General features: G+C 41.3%; 1 protein-coding gene across 2 annotated transcripts in view; it reads left to right on the plus strand.

The window, feature by feature from the left end:
* The window catches only part of ADCY2 (adenylate cyclase 2), a 433,385-nt gene that overhangs the window by 191,823 nt on the left and 216,610 nt on the right, over nt 1-24,952 (plus strand). For both annotated transcript variants that reach the window (XM_029217111.1, XM_029217112.1), the window contains exon 4: nt 18,706-18,855. In XM_029217111.1, the coding sequence (XP_029072944.1) occupies nt 18,706-18,855 (150 nt within the window). The remainder of the gene's footprint in view (nt 1-18,705; nt 18,856-24,952) is intronic.

Genomic DNA, 24,952 nt, shown 5'->3' on the forward strand with positions numbered 1-24,952 from the left:
CTGGAGTGTGGGGCTTAGGCAGGGGTGGGGCTTAGACAGTGAGTGAGGCCTATGCTTAGGCCTCACAGGGCTGGAAAAAGCCCTGTGGGACTGGTGTGGGGTGGGACTTAGGCTCCACAGAATAGAAGGGGCCCAGACGTGCCTCTGCTCTCAGAGGGCGGGGGACCCGGCCTTGGAGCTCAGCAGGCTTCCCAGGCTCCAGTGGGTGGGCAGACGCCCTCTGCTCCTCTCCTGCTCCTCTGGTCCTGGAGAGCCCTTCCTGCCTATTTTTCTTTAGACAGTGTTTTTTAAGACCAGTATAATAGCAAGTTATTAATAGTTTAATTTTAAACTATTACCATGGTGAATTAAGAAATGGAAAAAGAATTGTGGAGGAAATTCACAAAGGCCAAATCCATCACCCTTACCTATATCTTAGGCCTCTGTACTGAGCAAAACTCAGTTAGAGGGACAGTCATAACATCTGGGCTCTCAGCTTTATGTAGGAAGGTGACATGAGCACAGACTCTGAAGGCTCACCTGTCCCGAACCCTTACCTTCTGTCCCATAATGTTCAAAACAAAGTCCCATAAGATAGGCTCAGCTTTGGGTTTGAGAATAAAAATAACGCAGTTTTCTGCTGAGGGAGAAGGATTCATCTAACAAGTGGACAATCTGCACCGGGACCCAAAAAGAAACCTCAGTTCTCCTCATTCCTCCCTTACCCTGTTCCAAGAATCCTGCTCTCTCTTTCTCTTCCTTCTTTAGGTTCTTTTTGCCTTAAGTGCACTTCCCTCATATTTTCTCGACAGTGAAGTATATAGTGTGCTTCAGAGTATGAGTTTCCTAGGGCTGCTGTGACAAATCACTACAAACTCAGTGACTTAAAACAAATACGATTTATTCTCTCAAAGTCTGGGAGAACAGAAGTCCAAATTCAAGGTGTCAAAAGAGCCACACTCCCTCCAGAAGCTCTGGAGGGGATCCTTCCTTTCCTCCTTCAGCTTCTGGTCGTCCATATGTTCCTTGATCATGGCTGCATCCCTCCAATCTCTACTCCTGTCTTCACATGGCCATCTTCCCTCATCTTCCCTGTTTCTTCTGTTCTTGTAGGATACATGTCAATGGATTTACAGCTCAGTCGAATCCAGGATGAACTTATCTCTGATCCTAAACTTAGTTATATCTGCAAAGATTTCATTTTTTTCCAGGTAGTCACATTCACAGGTTCTATGTGAACATGGCTTTTTTTTTTTAAGTAGGGGGTTCCATTCAACCCACTGTAATAAAAAAATGGTACCTTAACAAAATCTTTGATGTTTTCTTTTTGTGAGTTTATTCTGCCTTTATAACTCTACAGTCAACTCCTCAAGGGAAAGGATGTGTCTTCTGTTTCCAGTGCCCTTTCTTAGTCCCTCCAGCTGGTACATGCCAGGATGTCTTCCCAGTTTGTCCAGCTTTGCCGCCTTTCAACTTGCAGACCTTCAAAGTGGAGCAAACTCGTCCCTACCTTTTAGTACTTATCTCAAGGCCTACTTTCAAGAAGTCTCCTTTAGATCATCCCATATGTCACCATGAAGAGGTTAATTTTCTCAGATCCATCTGAATTCCTTCTCTTACTGGTTTGTCATCCTGTTTACAGTACATTCCATACGTGGCTTTTATGTATGGTCTCAACTTACTCATTTGCTTTACACCAAACATACTCAGAAAACTACGTGTGACAGAAGCTTATGCTACAACACAGGAAAGGCTGTGTTTGCTGACTCAGTTGGCTGTCCAAACCAAATGAGTCAGCCTTACATTTGGCTGCAAGAAACAGAAAATCAGACTATAGAGGCTTAAACAAATGGGAATTTATTTGCCTCAAAAAAATAACACATCCAAAGGTAGTGGGCTACAGACCTTAGTCCAGCAGATTAAGGAAATCAGGACTGATGTCTTCAGGAGTGCATTGGCTTTTCTCTCACAATCATATGGAGGCTGCTGCAGATCCAGCCATTTCATCTACCTTCAAAGCAAGTAGATGGGATAGAAAAGTGGAAGTTTCCCATGAATTGCATCTGCTCCTTTTTATTAAGAAATTGAAAGCTGACACGGAGGCCCTTTCTCTTCTGAAGGCTACTTCACTCACATCTGGTTCCTCAGCCGCTTCCAGTTACACGAGAACTGGGAGAAATAATTGTGTGGATTTCTAGCTTCTGTATTGGGAGGTACCTGGAGAAAAGGTGGTGGGAAAGGTCTTGACTAGCTGATCAGTAGAGTTTGCTGCCCCCTCAAAGTGCTTGTGTAACCCAGACTGTCTGGGTTCTGACGCATCATCACACACCATCTAATACTGTCATCTTGCCTGACGCCAGGATTGATGAGAACAGCTGTTAAGTCAGTAGGCAATAATTAACTCCAAAGTACATAAATTACCAGGCTGCAGGATTTTTTTCCCTTTAAGTATACAGGTGAATGCTCTTTTGAACGTGGAGTTGTGGTCACCTCCAATGACAGAAAGCTCCAATGCAGTCATTGTGAGGCTGCTTTGAAACCTGGGCGAGACTGCTAGTTAGGTAGGGAATATGCCATGTTTATGCATGAACCCATGGATGTTTTATTACTGGTGTTAATAAAGCGTGTAAAAGAGAACTTCATAGGTTCTGGTGCAGCCTCTGCTTTTATTGCGGAAAATTCACTCAGAATCATATCCTCTTAGGCCACAGTGTTCTCCCGGGGGCCTGCATCCAGCCGTGATGTGGGGTTAAAATGAAGGAGAAACCTGGAGAAAAAAGGCATATGCAGGTAATATGTATCTGTGTTAATTTATCATCCATTAATGCAAAATTTAGTAAGATTTATTATCATTATTTACGAAGGAGACAATTTTACATTTAAATCTAAATTTGATCAATGATCACTTAATACAACATTTTTTATTAGCAAAGGCTCCACCTGGGAGCATTTTTGTAGCTCTGAAGTTTGATCCCCTTGTTAAGCCAACTTTATCAGATTTGCTAATGCAAACGCTGTCGGACCTGGGATGCTGACTTGCTCTAAGAAAGGTACAAGAGAATGACATAACTTTCAAATGCTAATTTATTAACTGGTTCTAACTAGATGATTTCTGTTTTCCATATCTCTTAGAAACTACTGAGTGTTTGCTATTTGCTTTCAGAACAAAACGTATATGCCCACGATAGTAGCAACTCTATAGTCTGGAAAGGGTGCATTTAAAAATATTTCTCTAGAAGTTACTGGGAAGCCTAACCTCCCTAAAATATTTCTTTGATGTCATGTTGTGTACCTATGTCTTCCATCCCTACCCCTGGTCCTCGTTCCCCTGTTACTGCGGGTCCTTTGAAATCCCACTGTCTGTTCAGATGTGAGTGTCTGAGGTTGGCCTGGGCCCATATCTTATTCAGCTGCTTTCTCTTCCCCTGCCCCCATACCCCACCACTCAACCTCAGCTTTATCCAAGTTAATTTTCTAGTCCTCTTACTGCAGTGTTCATCTCCCTCCTCTAATCAGTACAGGAGCCCTCCTGAATGAGTGGAAGGGTGTCTTCGATTTGGTTTAAATAATTACACCACACTTCCCATCTTTAGTTTGAATAGCAAAGCCCTCCTTCCTCTGGAGAAGCTCATTCTCATTAGCATTAGCCATTATTCAATCCATTATTAAATTCTCAGCTCTTCCCTCCACTTGAATTGTTTCTTTGTTCTGGCAATATTCGGATTTAGCTATCTACTTTTTTATTGACATTAGTTTCTCCGGTGGTAGTGTAAAACATATGCACTTGGGGAGACTTATGTTAAAAAAATAATAACCTACTGAGTCTCCAGGAGTGGGCTCTGGGCACTTAGGCATCTTTTAAAGCACCAGGTGATTCTAATGCACAGCCTGTTTCAGAAGTTTGGTGCAGTGAGCTCTGGTGAGGTAAGGACCTTGCTGAAATTTATCTTGCTTTTCTGATTGCTAACAACAGAATCAGAAGACGTATTTGTATCATACTTAGAATCGAAGGCATGCTTTAAAATATAAGTTTCTGGTTCTCTAAATAGAGCACAGTTTGTGCATGAAATTTGCATTTGTATGTTATGGTGATGTTTTTATTAGATTCACTATAGTTGTAAGAGATGGCAAAAGACCTGTACAGAATTGGGTGTAGTTTATGTACATTACCAATGGGAAAGATACAAAGGTTAAGAAGGGTGGATTTTAGTCTATGGCTGATGGGGTCATAAATGAGCTGGTCTTGCTTCAAAGAATGATGTAATCAGACAGATGTGTCTCCCGGGGAAGCCTGTCTACACAGGTAGCATCTGTCTGCCAGGGGCATTGGCTCCTCTACAGGGAGTGGTCCGTGGTCTGGAGAGCTCTGAAGTGTTACCTTGTTAGTAATCCAAACTCTACCAAATGTGGGAGGCTGACTTGCTCTAACAAAAGTGGCAAAGAATGATATTTAAACCCAGGGTGCCATTGTATTAATTTATCATGCAGAATATGCCTATCGGGTAGACCAGTTAGTTGTTCATATAAAATCATCTCTTATCTTCTCTCTCTATAGCAAGAAGCCACCTTGTCCAAAGGTCACCCATGAGCCTAGTTATAACACAGGTGGAGTGGGGATTTGTATGTTTAAGGCAATGTTTCTCGACCTTTCTCCATTACTACTCTCTTAAGAAGACTTTTTAAATGTTTTTTTTCTAACCAATCCCCCATGAAATTTTAATACCACAGGTATATTGCATGTCTATTTATGTGATGTATGCATATCTGTGTATCATGCATTAAAAGATTAATTTTTTGGCTTTCCCCGAGAACCAGTGTTTGCCCTCTTGGAGCCCCTGCTGAGAATGTATGGCCTAAGAAATCCATTTCCTAAAGCCTAAACTATGAGGCTCCACTTAGAGGGATACACCAGCCAGGTGGGCCAGGTACTGGAATCCGCTGACAAGACGACTTCTCTTCCAGACAGCATTGTTTTCCTCAGAGACTAGCCTCTTTCTCTGCTTCCAAAATTAAAATCTTTACCACCCACTCACCTCCCTCCTTTTTTGCACATATCTTTCTTCAGATGTTTTTGTTCACCCAACAGATCAGAATCAAATCTGGCCAGAATTGCATTGTCTTTCAGGTGATGAAACATGTATCTGCATCCTTTTCAGGTTAAATCTGATGGGACAATTTAGGTCCAAATTCTTCATGTCTGTCCCAGGTGTTATTTGCATGGAATTACTGAAGGGACATCAGGTATATGTCAAAGCATAACCCTTCTCTTAAGGATGACATCTGACAAAGCAATTACGAAGCTTTCTCCCCAAATATGAAAGGCAGAATAATGGAGTGGATTGATCCAAAGCCAAAAATCATATTTAAATTTAAGCTCCACCAGGACAAGAATTTTTGTCTTTTTTGTTTACTTAAAATTATAGTCCCTGTACCATGAACAGCTTCGGTCACATAGTGGGCCCTCAATAATATTTGTTTAATGAAAAAAAAATATTTTTATTCAGTATATGAATTAGGATCTCTCCAATTGTGGTGTAGTGAATCATGTGGATATGAGGGATTATATTCATTCATTCAAAGAATATTTACCAGGGACTTCCCTGGTGGCACAGTGGTTAAGAATCCACCTTCCAGGGAACAGGTTCAATCCCTGGTCCAGGAAGATCCCACATGCCACGGAGCAACTAAGCCTGTGCGCCACAACTACTGAGCCTGCACTCTAGAGCCTGTGAGCCACAACTACCGAGCCCACGTGCTACAACTACTGAAGCCCGTGTGCCTAGAGCCCCTGCTCCACAACAAGAGAAGCCACCACTATGAGAAGCCTGTGCACTGCAACGAAGAGTAGCCTCCGCTTGCTGCAACTAGAGAAAGCCCACGTGCAGCAATGAAGACCCAATGGAGACAAAAATACAAAACAAAACAAACAAAAGCAAAAAAAGAAACAGAGACTATTTACCAAGAACACATTATGACAGACCCTATACAAATTACCCAATGTATCCATAATGGAATAAAACAGATGGGATCCCTGCCCTCATGGACCATAGAGCAAAACAGGAGAGACAGGCAATAAGCTAATGGGTAAAGGCAAGCTATCACCTTTTGGGGAGCAAAGTGATATTGGGAGAAATAGCAGGGTGCAGCTGGTGGATTACCAGGAGGCCCTCATGGAGCACGCTCAGGGCAGGCCTGTCATGGAAGCCAGGTGTGAGTAGGCCCCACACAGGAGGAGGGGCAGGAAGGAGCTTCTCAGGCAGAGAGAACTGTGTGTGCAAAGGCCTTGAGCCTGGAGAGATGGGCAAGCTGGATGACCCCCAAGGAGGGCACGGTACCTTGAGTGGAACTGACGGGTAGGGCATGAATAGAAACTAAAGATGCAGACTGGGGCAAGATGTGTGAAGAGTTCAGTGTAGACATTAAAGTGGGCAGGCCAACTCTTCTGGGTCTAGACTTCAGAAGGAAGATCTGGGCTCGAGGTCCACCTTTGGAAGTTGGTGCTATTTAGATGGTGTTGAAGAAGGCGCCAGGTATATGGATGTCCCTGCAAGGGGAAAATGGGGGAATTTAAAGAGAAAGGGACCTAGACTGAGCCCCGGAGAGGGCAGTATTTGAGTCAGAGCATTGGAGTCAGTGGAATGGCCAGACCCCAGGGAGCATGGGGCCAAGGAAGCTGAGAGAGACCAGGATCCTTGGCAGGAGAAAGGGACCAGCTCTGCTGAGGACGCTGCTCGGGAGTCACGGTAAGGGGAGCATGGAAAGGAGTGGATGGGATTGACGAAATTGTAGGTAACCAGTGAGCTTGACAAGAGTAGTTTTTGTGGCTTCTTGGGGTTGCTACATAGTTTGAAATGGGATATGGAGAATCAGAGGTCAAAGAAGTAGGAAGAGCTTCAGTAGACAAGCCATTGAGGTTCAGCTGTTAAGGGAAATGAGAAATAAAGAAGAAGGCAGGATTGTGTTGTGTTTAGGGAAGGCACTGCTCGGTTGGGAGCAGACTTGCTTGCTGCTGGGAATGGTTCAAAGAGGGAGAGATTGATGACAGAAGTAGCGGGCATGAACTGGAGCCTGAAATCCCTGTTGCCTGGAGACAATTGATAATCAAGGTGATGGTCCAGGCTGTGTGGTTTTCTTCTGCATCAAGGTTAAAAGGTATTTTTCTTGCAAGTGGTGGAATTTGGTTGTCAAATTTCATCCCAACAAAGAAATTTCTAAATGCATATTCTAAAATCAAACCGTTTCCTCCATTCCAATTCTACTCCCATGTGGTTTTGATGCTAGGCATGGTTTTTTCTCATCAGCATCTTTCAGTGTGTGATTGCCTACAGAAATCCTTAAGGTGTGAAAACTATTTCCTGTAGCAAGCACAACATTTCCATTTCTCTGATGGGGGGAAAACAACCTTCAGGACCACCTGATCACAGGAAACTCTGCATGTCCTGCCTCTTCTTTCCAGTATAGAGATAATTTCTCAGTGTAGAGATAATTCCTCTTTTGTCTTTTAAACCTATAGCAATAAACTTCTTTGCTGTTTCTATTTAATTTCATATTCCAAATACCCTTGCAAACTCATTCTAAAAAGGCATCAAACTGTTTCTCAAATAGTTAAATTGTGAGATAGTAAATATTACCCTAATTGGTTAATGACTGATTTACATATGATGCAAAATAAAGGGAACTTCATTAGCTGTGAACTGAGAATTCTACTCTTTATTATTGTCCTTAAAAAATTAGTACCCCTGGACTGCTCATCTAATAATTTTACTCTGGAATTTTAGTGGGCAGGTTTATTACGTAATATGTCCACTGGAAAATAGAAATGAGTATTTTTAACTTTTTATACTCATTCTTCGGAATTCTAGTAGCCTTGGATAGATTTCTGTTTCATTCCTGGCTTGAAATGCTTCTTCACACCATCAGGAAGCATGTTAGTTCATCACAGAAATGTATTTAGACTTGGAAAACACTGGAGATTTTAAAAATATGATCATTATGGTCCCAAATGAGGGTTTGGGCTTTAACTCATTTTCTTGATAGGCTGAGACAGTGTATGTGAAACCCACCATCTGAAAACCTTTGTAAATTGTCATTTCATGAGACTTTGCTTCTTTTGCATACGCCATCTTTTTTGGGTGAGCCCTTGACTGAAACTGGACTCACGGGGTATATTTAATTGCGGCTTCTTGTCCCCAAGGAAGACTAGTTGGCTTGGGGAGGAAGTAGTTGCTATCACTAATGACACAGAGAAGACCTGAACCCAGAAGGTTAAACCCATTGCTACTCCGGGCTGCAGCTTCCCACAATCTGTACAATAATACTTTCAGCTCGGGTTTACTTGGGAGAAACAGACACCTCTGTGTAAACTGCCAACAAGTCATATATATACACATACATATATATACTCAATTTTATTGGAGTGTAGATGATTTGCAATGCTGTGTTAGTTTCAGGTGTACAGCAAAGTGACTCAGTTATGCATATACGTGTATTCACTCTTTTTCAGATTCTTTTCTCATATAGGTTATCACAGATTATCGAGTGGAGTTCCCTGTGCTATACAGTAGGTCTTTGCTGATTATCTGTCTCATATATAATAGTGTGTGTATGTTAATCCCAAGCTCCTGATTTATCCCTTCCCCCCATGTTTCCCCTTTGGTAACCATAAGTTTGTTTTCGATATCTGTAAGTCTGTTTCTGTTTTGTAAATAAGTTCATTAGTATCATTTTTTTAAAATATTAGATTCCACATATGAAGTCTCATATATTTTTGGTTGAATCACGTGTGTCTTCTCAGAGTCGATTAAGGAGAAAATAGGTAGCAGACCCATCATGAGTTTAATAACCCTTTTTATTCTACCTAATTAGTTAATATATTTTTGTTATTGATATTGAAATTGTATGTCATTAGTGATGTGCTTTCCAAACCATGTGTTAAGGCACCACCAGGGCATCCCAGGATATTTTAAAATTTCAAGGGGAAGCTAGCAACACTGGACATCTGTCACTGTGGAAATCAACTCAAGGTAGTTGATGGTTTCAACATTAGGTGGCACTGCATTCCTTTTGTTGTCAAGCTGGGTTTTTGGCATATGTGACGGAGAAAAAGAACAGTGGCCTGGGGAGATCAAGACAGAATAGGAAATGTGAGTGGTGGTGTTGAATCCGAGTCTAGTGTTTGTGCAGATGCAATGCTCAACAGACACACTGACTACTGAGGGCCCATAGTAAGTCACATAGTAAGTGGCTACTTAAGAATGAAATAAAATTATAATATTTTATTTCAATATATATGTTGGATTTCTCTTCCAACAACTCCTAAGCTGTTAGGGCATAATACTTAAGCAGTTCAGACCTTACTACTTAATAAACAAGACTGTTAGATCTCTCCTTTGACCTAGGAATGCTATGAAAATATTAATAAGACACTACAGGCATTGTTAAACAAGAAAATTTGGGAACCTCTGCATTAGTGGTTTTACTTTTTGCAAGTAAAAGTTTATAATAATGTTGGAGGATGTATGCAATGCATGCTCAGTTTATCAGCAGTTTTCCTTCAACCACAGGCATCCATAAGTCTCATAAAGACGGCCCGCTAATGGGGAACCCTAACGGTAGGACGATCACGGCCATCCCTCTGAAATCTCACCTGTGCAGCTCCTAGAAGCCTGCTTTGCATCACCTGCCTTTGTTTGCTTGCTTTGTTGACATTTATTATTGGTCTGTTTTATTACATTTTTGTCAGTGAGGTTCATTTCTTGGGTGGGGAGAATATAACATTTAGTTGATTATAAATAAATGCTCAATAAATGTTTTTTGAACAAATGAAGTGATGTAATGAATGTCTTAGTTTGTATTAAACCATCAGCAGTATGTGGCATTTCTGCAAAAGAGCTACCAGCCCCAAATTTCTAAGGAATGTAGGGTTAACCTTTAGGTGAATTTTCTGGTAATTTATAAATAATCTGTCTTTAAAACTCAATAGTTTTAAAGACACAGGGAACTATATCCAATCTCCTGGGATAAAACATAATAGAAAAGAATATAAAAAAAGAATGTATATATGTGTATAACTGAGTCCTTTGTACAGCAGAAATTAGTCCAACATCGTAAATCAAGAATACTTCAATTAAAAAAATAGAAAAAAAAACCTCAGTAGTATGTTGGAGGTGGGGGAATTGAGTGAGGGGCAGTCAAAAGGTACAAACTTCCAGTTATAAAGTAAATAAGTATTGGGGATGCAGTGTATAACATGATAAATATAATTAGCACTGCTCTGTGTTCTATATGAAAGTTAAGAGAGTAATGTTGAAGCCCAACCTTGAGTACCACAGAATGTATTTGTATTTAGAGACAGGGCATTTGGAGAGGTGACTGAGCTAAGATGAGGCCATTAGGGTGGTGTCCTTATAAGAAAAAGAGATTAGGACGCACAGAGAGACCCCAGGGGCACACAGGCTTGCATAGAGAAAAGGCCATGTGAGGAAACAGCTGGAAGGTGGTCATCTACAAGCCAGGTGAGAAGTCTTAGGAGAAAATAACCCTGCTGACACCTTGATCTTGGACGTCCAGCTTCCACAACTGTAAACAAAGAAACAAACAAAAATTTCTATTGTTTAAGCCACTGAGTCTGTGGTATTTTGTCCCTGCAGCCCAAGGAGATTAGCGCACACACGGGTTTAGCAAAACCCATTCCTTTTGATTAGGGTCCTGGAATGGTGCTGACTGGGAAGAGCTGCTTGGTCGTGGCCCTGTGAGAGAGCATGAGATGCCTCTTGGTGATTTGGGTGGAACTAATGTACTGCATTGGCCCGAAAGTTTGTTCAGGTTTTTCTGTAGCAGCGTACAAAAACCCGAACGAACTTTTTGGCCAGCCCAATATATTCTCTGGTTGAAATTGCTCAGAAGTCAGAGTCTGGTGTCAACGGTATAAATCTCTTTGCTTCCTCCAAGACCCACTCCTCAGGAAAACCCTCAGTAGGAGAGGAAAGAAGGTGGCGAGGAAACCCAGGAGCACCCTCCGGGGAGACACTACTTTTAAGTACATTTCAGCCTCTTATCCTGTTAAAGGGAAAGCTGCTGCCAGCCATCCCCTCCCCTAATTAGTATCATTAATGAAACATCTAGTTTAGTTTGTAATAGGAAATTTCTTTGTTTTCCAGTTTGCAGAAGGTTTCAGTTATGCAGCCAAGCAGTTATTTATCTTTTTTAATCACAGCATGACTTTATGGAATATCTTTTGGTCTGATTAAAAAGGGCAATTCCAGGGTAGACCTTGAGAATCACAGCATTCATTGTTTTTTCTCCTGTATTTGGAGGCCATGACTGTACAGGACTTTGCAATCTATCACTTCCGTGTGAATGCACTTGCTAATGTCATGTTTAAGTTCATACCCAGGATTGGCTGTGCTATCCCTGTGGTGTTATTGCCCTCAGCAAACTTGTCCCTCTGTTATCATGTTACATTTGATATCTACATTTAGTTCCATTCAACTTCATAAGGTGTCCTCTTCTTCAGTCATAATTGGCAGGGTATATTGTGCTTGGTTTGCTTAATTCTAACTTATCTACTATTGTGTAGGTTATAAATGGGATCACAAGTAGGTCATAATGCAAGTTGCCAATGGGGTAGCCATGCAAATGTACCCCGAGTACCCATAAAAGATGTGTCCCTTCTTGCGCGCTGTTGGTTGAAGAGACATATTTATCTCACATGAAGTGGTGTATCATTTCATCTTAAACTAAGCTGCATAGGTTGGAGTGTCTGATAGCCTTGGTCATGTTTGTTGACTGAATCTGAACACCTGTTGCCTCAACTTTTTAAATGTGGATCAAATGTGTCAACTATAAAGCAGTGATAAGTGAAGATAATTGTGTATAGTGTTTAAACGAAGCTAAATTTCATTGATCCAGATTAATTAGAGAGATTATCTGTCTAAATTAAAGTCTAAAGTGTGCTCAAGTATCTTTTTTTTTCACTTGTAAGTCCACTGAAATCACCAGAATTAGGCAAATTTTGTATTGCTTAGTGCAGATCCTTAGGTGAGCTGATTCAAGGTGAATAAAATTTGAGTTTTAATTAGTATATAATTATATGTTTCTAAAGTTTTTGAAACGCACTGAGACACAGCACTTAGAAGTGTTCTCCTATTGCGCATATGTCATTATATATGGGAGAGAAGGTTCAGGAATACCCAGAAACCAGCATTTATTAAGCCCATTGGACAATCCAGCACTGCTTCGTCCCCTGGGTTTCTGAAAGAGTGGAACCTCTTTGGAATAATTAACTTTCATTCAACTATGTGGACTCACAAAGACCAAGGAGACAGTGGCTTCTGTTGGGTACTAGTAAAGATGGAAAGTTCAGTTAATCATCGATTGGTTGACAGAATGTCAGATGTAATCATTCAGACGTCACTGTGCCAGCAGAAGGGCAGGAGACAGTTTGGACCAGATGGAGACTAACTCTAATAAAAGTCCTTTGTAATCACAGGTAAACTCCCAATTGGGCTTGGAGCTCTGTGAAACAAAGAGAGTGGGGAGAAGAGTGTCTGCTGGTGTTGTTTTACAGAAATGGCCTGTAGAGTAAGTTAACAAAAAGGAAATGACTGGTCCCATTTTGGCCACAGGAGAAGTGGGCTATGAGTTCTGGAGTTAGCAGCTCCCTCCTTTCCATACAGCTTATTTGTTTGCTCTTCTCTCTCCTGTGGTGGAGAGGAACTAAACCCTGAAAGCTAAGATTCTTCCACATGCTTGAAATCAGAGAGAGCCTGGATGAGAGAACAAACGCGTGACAGTGCACTCCTCTGTGGAAAGCAGAGTGACCTATGGATCTCGGTGGAGGGAGGCTTGTGCATTCTTCCACTGAGTTCTGAATATTGGAAACTCTATGTTTTGTCTCCTTTTTGTTATTCTAAACTATTAATCAAGCCAGCTTTCTCCCCATCAGTTTCAAATTTGCAATCCCTGAGCTGAGATGTACAAGTCTGGGTTTCTGCAGGGTGAAGCCAGCTTTCCCTTCTAGGGAAGATGTGTTCTCAATGACTTAATTTGTGAGAGGAACTTTCTATCAAGACCTTGAGTATCTTCTAGGCCCATCTCTTTCCACTGGCCTGTAATGAGCTGGTGGAACACTCCTGAGAGAAGCAAATGACTCTCAAACTCCTCCCTGAAATTTTATCTAGCTGTGATACCAAACTTGAACCCTAAGTGTAAGATTCTTTAGCCCTTTAGCCCAAATATAGCTGGAAAAATAGCATAATGTATGCTATTCAAAAAGACCTAATAATAACATCTCTAATATAAAAGAGAATAATGAAAATAATAATCACAACCAACAGTACTATTTCTAGCGGCCATTTCCATAGGAAATCAAATTGCATTTGACTCCCAATTTTCAATTCCAGTCTAACCAACCAAAACGCTAATAACACCCATTGTTGAGGTGGTTGGTTTTTCAATTTTCTTCATAACTTTCTGTCTTAGCTCACGCTGTCATAACAAAACACCCCAGGCTGGGTAGTGCAAACAGGAGATACTTATTTCTCACATCCCCGGATGCTGGGAAGGCTGAGATCAAGGTGCTGATGCTTCTGTTCTGGTGAGGGCCCTCCTCCTGACAGACACCCCTTCTCACATGGCAGAGAGAGGAAGAGAGACAGACAGACAGATACAGAGAGACAGAGAGAGACAGAGAGAGTCTATTCCTTTCCTTATAAGGACGCTAATTTCATCGTGGGGACCGGACCTTCATGACCTTATCTAAACCTAATTATCTCCCAAGGGTCCCACCTCTAATACCATCATATTGGGAGTTAAGGCTTCAGTATATACATCTGGGAAGGACATGACATTCAGCCCATAATATTTTCTGACGCCACTCCTTATCTGGAGGGATTTTAAATTAGAAGAAGATTCCAGCATGTGACCTGAGGATCATTAGATGTTATAGACAAAGCACAGTGTTTCTGGTCTATACTAAAAGGCTGATAAAAAACAGAAATCCTGAGGCCAGGGCATATAGTAAACTTAATTCTTTGGGGGTTGCAGGAAATGCTGAGGGGATGGAATTGTGATTCTCTGTAGCCATGTTTGAGAGCTCAGTTAAGGAAAATTCTACCTTGATCATTTTCTCTCCCAAGCAAGAGCATTGTTTTATTTAAGCCAAATTTGATGCTTATGAGATGCAGTGAGCTTGCTGAATATTCATTTGCAGCTCGGTTCATCAAGTTCTTATAATCCCTTTTATCCTTTGACTTATAATTGGTGTTTTTGCATATTTATGATCTGCTTTGTTTTAAGCTGAGGACCTGTTTTAAATGCTGTACTGTCCTTTCTCCTCCAGCCCTGTGCAGTGAGCTCACAGGGAAATCATGGTATTGAGTGATGGGGCTTCATCTGTTACCAGGAGCCTCACCCCACCCTCAGCTTGCATGTGTGCTGCCTGCTGACCTCTGTGGACATTGTAATCGGCAACCCCTAACCTGAGGTTAAGAATGGGAGTATTGAACAATTTTAAAACTCTTTAAAAGAGTCACAGAGGACCTGAGTGGTCACCTAATCCTCGTGATAATTTCTCAACTGTTTGAAGACAGTGAGCTCACATCCTTAAATGTCCTTTTTCCGGGTGAAATAACCCTGCTCGGGTCAGTTGCCCTTGGTCACGTGATCCCGTTAGGAACGGCCTCACGTCCTGTTACTTTCCTCTGAATGTACGTCGATGTACCAGCATCATAGTTAAATGCTCCATGGACGTGTGGTCTCCAAACTGCAGCCACTTAAAAGAACTTTAAATGATGAAGGCACTTTATAGCATCAAATACAAATGCTTTGTAAAGGAAAATGATGTTAGCTGCTTCAAAGCTTACACATGTCTCTTTAGAAATTCTTCAGAAATACTTTCCCCACGCACAAGTAGAGGGTGGGATTATGCTAGACCAATGTGCCCTGGCCCATGTGAATCAGGGCCATGTGGGTTGGTATGGGGTAATCCTGAGAGCCTGGTGGAGCCCTGCCCTCCAGTCTCTTAATTTTGTAGACTTTTGTTTCTTTGCCTATAAAATGAAATAACAAAAATGTCCATCTTCCTGGCTGTTTTACTTTCTGGACTCTTGCAAGGATGAAACAAGGTGTGTTTGGAAAGGCAAGGTGATGGCTGTGAAAGAAGTAGAATCAGAGTTTGCTGGTGGGTACCAGCCTTCCCACCAGCACGGGACTGATTATTTATGCATCTCCTGAGAATCACTGACAAGTGTTGACCAATCTTCCCACCTCAAGTGAAGTTGGGGAAATGGAAAGTGGTAGAGACAACCAGGCTTCTGTGACAACTGGGCAGAGTCCGGTTTGCACAGATTCTGGATCGTGGGTCAAGCTTGATCTTAAGGCCTAATTTGAAACTTCATGGTGAACCTTGGCTGCTGTTATTACCTTAAACAATTTATTTTCTTCCAAGACATCTCTTGGGAAGCTAAGTTTCTTCTCCTATTTTCTGACAGATGTGAGAGTAGCTAAGTGAAGCAACGAGATAAAAGAAGACATCAAGACAGTATGATGTTATAAAATAAATCCAACATTGTGAAAATAGGATTTTTTATTGTGTGTTTTATTGTGTGTTAAACAGTCTTCTAGGAAGTAAAATGCTGTGATATTATTTTTGAAAAGAAAACCTTAACCGCATCACTTCCTTGTGCCCTAGGCTTTATAGAGTCATTATATGAATGCGCCCTTTTGACGGAAAAATGCTTTAGGATATCAATCACATATGTAAATATGTGTAGTTATTAAAATACCAGGACTAATTCTATTAACCTTAGTCTATGGTATTTTAGGATGAAAGCAGGGATCAGAAAAATGCTTGTAATTTGATTAAATTTTCCACCAGAAGAGAAAGACCATAACAACTTGGCATTAAAACCCTTAGCTGTTTATTTCTTAAGCATTTCCTTTACATATCCAAATAAAAATCTATAAATGCATTCTTTCTAATTATCTATAGCCAGGGAGGGTTTGAATTACATGTTGTTTGAAGCAATGCAGCATCCATTGACCAAATGGATGAATGGATGAATGAGTAAGCGAAAGAAGGCTTTTCCTTCCATCCCATGACATTGCAAAGTTGCCAGGGCACTGGGTCAGGCAGGCAGTGTTGTAATAGAGATGCCCCTTTCGTACTCCCTGCTGAGGGAGGCCAGGGGACAGGGGATGGCTTTATTCAGTTCCCTTGCTTACATTTGGTTCTTATTTTGGAGGAACTGAGTTCCTAAAATGTTTGCGTCTTTGTTTGAAGGCATTTTTAGGAGAAAAAGAAGAAGCTCTCATAGATAATCACAGTTATTTTTATTATTATTTCAGCTGCACCTAATAAGGAAAGAGTTGGTGCTTTCTAATTCCGGGCAGTCTGGTTTGTGTTGGCACTTCTTGTTCCTGCATTCTTTGGGTCACTGTTCTTCAAAGCAAACTCAGCAATGTCAAGGTCTGAAGAATCTTTAGCGAAGCAGATGGTCATTTTGCAGAAGCAAAGTATGACAGGACTAAATTAACAGTGCACCCCGGGGCCCGGCTCTGAAATGACCTGTGCTCAGGCAGGAAGCCAGGAAGCTCATGAGCTTTCCCACATCCTCGAAGGACTGACATCCACGGGGGTGATGTGGGAAAGAATGGCAGTGGGAAGGAACAGAGCCTGTGCAACTAGAAATGCTTGGGAGCAGCACCAAAGATGAGCACACTGCTCCCCTGTTCTGTGCTGAGGCACACACAGAGCACATGCATGTGTCACGTGTGCACATGATGTACGCACACCACACACACTACTACCCCAAACCACACGTTTATCCCATATATAAATTACATACGACATGCACACATCCATTACACATATCATTCACATAACACATACCATGTACACATGTGTACCACATACATACGTCATGCATGAATCACTCAGAGAGAGACACGTGTCACATGGATATATCACATATACAAATCACACACACCATACACATCACAGAAATCTTACATGCATATTATGTACACATGTATCATGCATGTATCATATGCAAATCACACACAGATGCATGTCACACACACACACACACACACACACACACACACTCAGCAATGCACAGAGCTAATATTTTAATCATCGGGAGTACTACACTGTGCAGAGGGAGGATGGCATGGTTCTCTGTGAAGTCCTGTCATGGGAACCTTGAAGGCTTAGGAATAAAAATTCCCCCAAGAGTGTTTGAGTCCTGGCATGCATGCTGCCCGTGTCAGTTGACTGATGTGTTAAGCTGACCTGTGTCAGTGGGAGACCCTTAGCAAGGAGCACAGAGCTTTTGGACACAGACGCTCTGCCTTTGTTGTTGAAGGGATGAGTGCCCGTTTGGTGAGAGGAAGGGTCATGTGGAGGGGGGTGAGAGCGGAGGCACATTTTTTGCAGGTGTGACCATGCATGCCCTGCCAGACCTGTGCAGGTCTAGCCCTGATCATCACATGATCATCAGTTTTATTTAATTTTTACCACTTGCTCTGTGTTAATAGTGGGCCTTGAAAAGACCATGGTCATACACTGCTGGTGAGAATATCAGTGGAACATTTTCTCGGAGCAATTTTGCCATATGTATCAAGAACTTTAAAATATTCAAGGCTTTCAACTCAGTGTATTTTACTAATTGAGCCTGAGAAATGATTAAATATGAGGCCAAAGCTTTAGACACGAGGTTGACCACTGTAGCGTAAAGCAAATGCAAAGACTATTAATAAAGAATATTAATAAAGTAAGTAATAAAGTATTCTTTATTAATAAAGAATATTAATATAGTATAGACATAACTAAGTTATGATATAGTCATAGAACTGAATATTATCTAAGTATTCAAAATCCTGTTTCTACAGAATTTTCATGATCTGAAAAAAATCAGATTAAATGTTAAATTAAAAAAGCAAAGCAAAACACTGCATTCAGAATGAACTTGGTTCCTTTGGAACAAGGTAACGGTCTTGATAAAAGAAAATATGGCACCACGTTCTTCGTGGGCAGGGCAATTATAGGTTCTTTGTAGTTTTTCTTTATATATTTTTCTCTCCCCTGCCACCACAAATTTTTGTGAACATGAACAGTTTTTATCATGAATAGAGCAACAAGTTACATGGTTTGAAAGGTTCCTATATTCCTATATAAACAGTAAATAATGGGGAATATAACTTCTCCAGGCTCAGTGAATACAGGTTCGATGTGAGGGCAGCCTGTATCATCTAGTACCACAGTAATGCTGTATGACAACCATGAAATCCCAGTGGCCTCGATAGTCGACTGTGGGTTGGCTGAGTGTCTCTGTTCCATGAGTTTCTCATCTTCCCGGGACCAGCGGGCTAGTCTTTTCCTGATGAGACACGAGAGTGTCACCCAGAACACACCAGGCCTTCTAAACCTGGGCTGGATCTGGCACTCAATTACTCCCACCCACATTGCATTAGCTGTAACGAATCACATGGCTGAGCCCAGAGACAAGGGAGGGGCAGCAAAGTGACCTGTCAGAGGGCACAGATCCAAGAAGGGGGTGGAATCCTTTTCTGTTAAGTAAATAAAAATGTTAGTTCGGGAACAGAAATAAAATTAACCTCAGGCAGAGTCATCTCTTTGAAGACTGCTGCTCACGTGCATTGTGTTGTTGTTCTGTTCTCGAATGATAAACGGTCGCCCTATTGAGTGGCTCTTTGTGTCCTCAGATCCTGGCCAACGTGATCATCTTCATCTGCGGGAACCTGGCCGGGGCGTACCATAAGCACCTCATGGAACTCGCTCTGCAGCAGACGTATCAGGACACTTGCAATTGCATCAAGTCCCGGATCAAGTTGGAATTTGAAAAGCGTCAGCAGGTGAAATGCATGTTCAATCTTACGTCCACGTTATTTGAGACATTGTTGAAATGATGTTGTCACTGCTAATGTCGAGTGTGCAGTTCATCTGCTCACGGGCATCAGAAGGAAACCAGAGTAGCTATCTGATTGCCCTGCCTGCCCAGCCTCAGGAGGTGTGCTGGGTAGACTGAATCATGAACCAACAAGCAGAGATGGCATCGTCAGACTCAGACCCAGCAACCCCAGGATCACCCACGTGCTGACAGCCACATCAACCACCATTCAAATAATAATGATAATGATTATTATTACAGTGACACTTTATTAAGACACTCATTTTGGGTTAAAGCATATTTCTCTGTGGCAAGAGTGTGCCCCACCTGAAATCTGCCTGTGTCGTCAATAGCACTTCGTATAGGGCCTGTTTTCCACCTGTGGTGGGATGGGACGAAATGATGAAGTGGGATGGGGTGATTGAGCTCATCCTTGAGGGAGGTGATTGGAGTTGGGAGGGAAGGTCTGGTAGGGAACTAGTTGTTATAGTGTCGAGGGCTGTCCTGCAGTGTTCGATGTGGGTGATGCATGGAAACATACATCAGGGAAATACATAGGCTCTGATGAAGCACTGCAAAAATAGGAAATGGAGATAGTAGGAGATGTGGGAAGCAAAGCCATCTAGGATCCATGTGGTCTCATCCAGGATGGTGGCAAGCTGGTGAAGCAGATATGCTTTGGAGGGGAAACCAGGAAGGGGTCCTGATCTTGACATGCTTAACTTCAGGTCATGGTGGAATATCCATATGAATAGTTTTGTTGTTTTTTTTTTTAACTTGGGTTTGTGTATTTCCGCAGGAACCCAGTTTCCATCTGTAAAGGTGATGGTTGGCATGACTCTCTGTGAACCCCTCTCTGAGCACATTCATCAGTATTTGGCACATAGAAGATGTGTTATTATTATTTGTTAAGTTGTATCGAGTTAGTCCATTTTATATAATTTCATCAAAATGTATTATGGTGGTGAGCAAAAGAAATCCTTTAAATATTGACACTAGACTTTTATTTGTGTATGGACCGATGAATAGTAATTGGATTCCTTTTTGAAAACAGGGAGGTCTGTTTGTCATTCAACAAATATTGACTGAGCATCTAGTTTGTGGCAGGCATGATTCAACGTACTGGGTTGTGGCTGTAAATATTGCTTTCTCACTGGTATTAGCAAATCTCCCAGTTTGTTTTTTAAAAAAAATTTTGTGTTACAACATGTGTAGCAGAATTATTCAGATATTAATGTTTAATTCTTTGGTCCCTATGTATATCAAACTCTGTGTTCCACATTAAGAGAAATAGACAGTTGTTGACGTGGGTCTGTTAACTGATATATCTTCATATACTGTACATTTATCCATGTTCAGTAATAGTTCATATCTGGGTTCTAGAAAATTCCATAGATTCAACACACAGCACTTAGTGTTCACTATTGTTCCCTCTACAGAGTTCAGATGTTTTGGGAGAGATGGTATCCTTTTTCAAACAGCAGTGACTGGATCAGGTTGGTCCTGGCAGTCATATTTAACTTTCTTTTCCATCACTTGCACCAAGGTCAGGAAGACCTGATATTCCAAGTTGAGGGTTTATATAACCTAATGTTTATAGTACAGATTTGACAGAGTGGTAAGTCAGACTGCTGACCTGTTCTGCACTGCTTCCTGCCCTGAAGAGACCTTGAGCAACCAGGACCAGGTGTCATCCAAGTGGTCAGGAAGGGCCATGCTTTGACCTTACGTGGCTCCAGAACTAGACCAGAGAGGCATACCTTGTGCTACAGACTTTATGGGACCATCGTGGGAGGTATTATAAGGGCGTCCACTTACAAGTTTATGGAAAGGAGCCAATGTTCCTTTTTAAAATAAGGAAAGAGAAAAGGGACACTTTGAAGACAAATAACTTATACTAAAGATATTTAATAAAATATAATTGGACACCACACATGTATTTTGCTACCGAACTTGCGAGTCAGCTCTCAGGGTCTTGGTCCTGTAATGTAGTAGTTTTTTTGTTCGGATTCTACAATAGAATAAATGTTTATAGTTTTTTTTTTTTCAGACCACCGTGTAATTAAATGGGAATGAAAATTTTCCATAGTTAATAAAATCAGTAAGGTGTGATCGTACAGATTTAAGGAAAAAAATTAAAATTGGCCAGTGGCAATCTAGGTATCCTTCACACAGAGGAGCAGTCTCAGAGACCATAAGGCCTGGTGTGGCCACAAACCAAATTAAGGTGCAAGGATTCCACATGCCACTTCCTCTCCACCCGTTACTACAAACCAGTTTTAAAAAAAATTATTGAAGTATAGTTGATTTACAATGTTGTGTTAGTTTCTGATGTACAGAAAAGTGGTTCAGATATTTATAGCTATATTTATATATATCTATATAGATACCTATATATGTTATATATTATATATATATTCTATGCATGTTCTCTATATATCCATATCTATATATATCTATATATATAGGTGTTTCAGATGTACAGATGTACAGCAAAGATTCAGATATATATATGTAATACTTTTTCAGATTCTTTTCCATTGTAGGTTATTACAAGATATTGAATATACCACAAACCATTTTTGCTTTATCCACAGTCACTAGGACAAACAATAGTGTCCTTCAAAGGGCTTCATTCAGGGTAGGGGTGTGTGCTGAGCAGCTACAAGATGATTTGTTTCAGCCACCATTTGGTTAAAATCTATACCATCCATTTTAATGTTATATCTGCAGTTGCCGCAGAGTGAGTTGACACTCCCAGAGACTGAGGGCTGCCGCCTTGCATAGTTACTGGGCCTCTTTCACAGCTTCAGCCCCCTGTCGTCCTTAATCCTTGGGGAGGAAGGCAAATGTCCTGTGAGCCCAGGAAGCTGTACCTTCTGCAACCGCCCTGGGGTCTACAAATAGTTGATATTACTGGGAAGTGGCTAGGGATTCTGAAATCTTTTCAAAATTGCTCAACTCTGTACTTTCTTTTCTTCAAATTTTGTGCTATTTTTCCTAGATGCAAATGAGATGAATTTCTTGAGATTAAAAATCATGTTTGAATAAAGTAGTATTTGTGCTATAAGATTAGGAGAGAGAAGGGAATGAAAAATGTTAGCAGAGATTTTCTCAGAGTTGTACTCTTGCCCTAAAAGTGCCCTCATGGATAACCACTAAAAATCATATATATATATATATATATATATATTTTAATAACTGGGAAAACTAATGCATCGCATTAGCCTTGAGGCCACCTTTGGGGCCTGAAAATGGTGAGTTTTGACTTTTGTCTTAAGTTTAAAAGCCATTTCTTGTGCACCATGTCAGTGCCATAGAGGCTCTTTATCAAGCAGGTGTTTCTCCCTGGAGTGTGTAATAGACTCTCAAGAATTGATGAGAGCTGGATTCAGAGCAAAACAGGAACCCTTTCTCTTAACTGCCTGGGCAGTTGAAATAAATGTTGCCTCTGTAGGACTGCAAACTGGATTTGCTTTTTTTATAGAAAGAAAATAAACACTCTTCAATTTATATGTTGTCTTTGTTTGAAAGTAATGTAATTCAAAGAACCTTTATATGGTCTACCTTCCTCTGGAGCCATCCTGTGGATTGAATATGACACAATATGTGTTTCAGTGGAGGGAGAATACTAGTCAAGTGAGGTGTGGACCCCATGTTATTCCTGGATCTGTAGCCCACCATGGGGGCTGTTAGTGAACCAGTAGGCTTCCGGTCTCTTGGGCAAAAGTGTGTTTCTTCTCTTCAGATTTCAATGGAGCAAATAAGTGGTCCTTTTGTGTCCATGGTTGGGTAGATAATAAATGTACCCATCTTTATCCTAATATGATAGCAGGTAATATTAGGGCACTACCGAATGTATTGCATGAATCATTTATGATGCGAGGTAAAGTGTAGATGGAGTTGCTGTAGATTTGGGATGCTAAAATTTGGTCCCTTTTCATGAGGGAAAAGGAGAAAGAAGGAACAGATATTTCTCTGAGTCCTCATAACGTGCCAGGTTGTCTATTCAGTTCTTTTACATATACTGTTTTATCAGTTTCCTGTTGCTGTTGTAGCAGATGACCACAAATGCAGTGGCTTAAAACAGAACAGATTCACTATGGCACAGTTCTGGAGACCAGAAGTCCAAAATCAGTCTCGTGAGTTCGGTCAGGGTATTGGCAGGGCGGGCTCCTTCTGTAGGCTTTGAGGGGAGAATCTGTTTAGTTCCCTTTTCAAGCTTCTAGAGCCTGCCTGCATTCCTTGGGTCCTAGCCCCTTCTTCCATCCTCAAATTCAGCAGCATAGAATTTTCCGATCTCTCTGTCTGTCTCTCCAACCCTCCTGTCTAATCTCTGATTCTGCCCTTGCATCTTCTTGCTTCTCTCTCACTAACCCTCCTGCCTCCCATAAGGATAATCCAGGAAAATCTCCCCATCTCGAGGTCTTTAATTTAGTTACATCTGCAGAGTTCTGGGTTTGCCATGTAAGGTAACATACAGGTTCCAGGGATTAGAACAGGGTCATCTTTGCAGGTTCATTATTCAGCCTACTACCCTGTCTTCTTAACTTATATATCAACTCTATGACTTAAGTCCTTTTTCCCACTTAAAACAAAGTAATTGTCAAGTTACTTGTCCAAGGTCACTCAGCTAGTAAGTGTTGTTATTTCTGCCTCTCATGTTGGTTCTGCCTAGGTTGTTTGGAGTGATCTCTGAGGATAGAGATTTTTCCCAGCCATAAAGGACTTTTTTTAGTTAACTGTGTTATTACTATTACTAGATACATAAGAAAGCCTAAGACAATAGCAAACATTTACCTGGCTTATCCTTAGGTAATGCATTGCCCTGATAAGAACATATTGTCCATGAGAATGTTAGGAAGTTACATGAAAGATCATTTCCTCAAGAAGCCACAGTGTTAAATCTGTCTGTGGCTTGGTTTCCATTCTGTAGTGGACCCTGGAGGCCACCTGAGCTGAATCTTGGTTACGTACGTCATCTTTCAGTGTGACCTTGGTCAAATTTCCTAACTTCTTTTCCTCTGATGGAAGTTCTTCTACTTGATCTCTTGCCACATTTAAGAAACAGTCTTTCCAGCATCCAGAAGGGTATCCTGTTAAGAAAGTAACCAGTAGCTGGTCTTGCATTGAACTCTCATGACTTAACACACTAACTTAAGCAACAGAAATCAGCTGCCACCCTGGCCAAGCCATTGACCGTGCTGAGGCGGAGTGAGGGGGGCGGGTAGTGATTGATGCCGGCTCTACCATCTCCTGAATGCCCTCCATAATAAGTTCCCTTCTTCCTTGAAGCAAACAGATTGAACAGAGAAATGTTCTGCTTTGTCTGCTAGAACACATGGGGAGTCTTGCCAACACTCTTAACAGTCCCATCTCACCACGTTCGGAAATCTACTTTTCACGAGCAGAATAGACATTGCTGCTCACACGGCATGATTCTGCATTTCCCCCAGTTGTCTGTCTGCATCTGAGTTGGTACATGGAGTCAAGAGTGAAGCGTCTCACAGCAATGCCTCTTTTTTTTTCTTTTTAACATCTTTATTGGAGTATAATTGCTTTACAATGGTGTGTTAGTTTCTGCTTTATAACAAAGTGAATCAGTTATACATATACATATGTCCACATATCTCTTCCCTCTTGCATCTCCCTCCCTCCCACCCTCCCTATCCCACCACTCTAGGTGGTCACAAAGCACTGAGCTGATCTCCCTGTGTTATGTGGCTGCTTCCCACTAGCTAGCTATTTTACGTTTGGTAGTGTATATATGTCCATGCCACTCTCTCGCTTTGTCACAGCTTACCCTTCCCACTCCCCGTATCCTCAAGTCCATTCTCTAGTAGGTCTGCATCTTTATTCCCGTCTTGCCCCTAGGTTCTTCTGACCACTTTTTTCTTTTTTTTGATTCCATATATATGTGTTAGCATATGGTATTTGTTTTTCTCTTTCTGACTTACTTCACTCTGTATGACAGTCTCTAGGTCCATCCACCTCACTACAAATAACTCAGTTTCATTCCTTTAAATGGCTGAGTAATATTCCATTGTATATATGTGCCACAT

This window comes from Monodon monoceros, unplaced genomic scaffold (assembly GCF_005190385.1).
Source record: "Monodon monoceros isolate NGI ecotype Baffin Bay Population unplaced genomic scaffold, NGI_Narwhal_1 Super_Scaffold_12, whole genome shotgun sequence".
NCBI lineage: Eukaryota > Metazoa > Chordata > Mammalia > Artiodactyla > Monodontidae > Monodon > Monodon monoceros.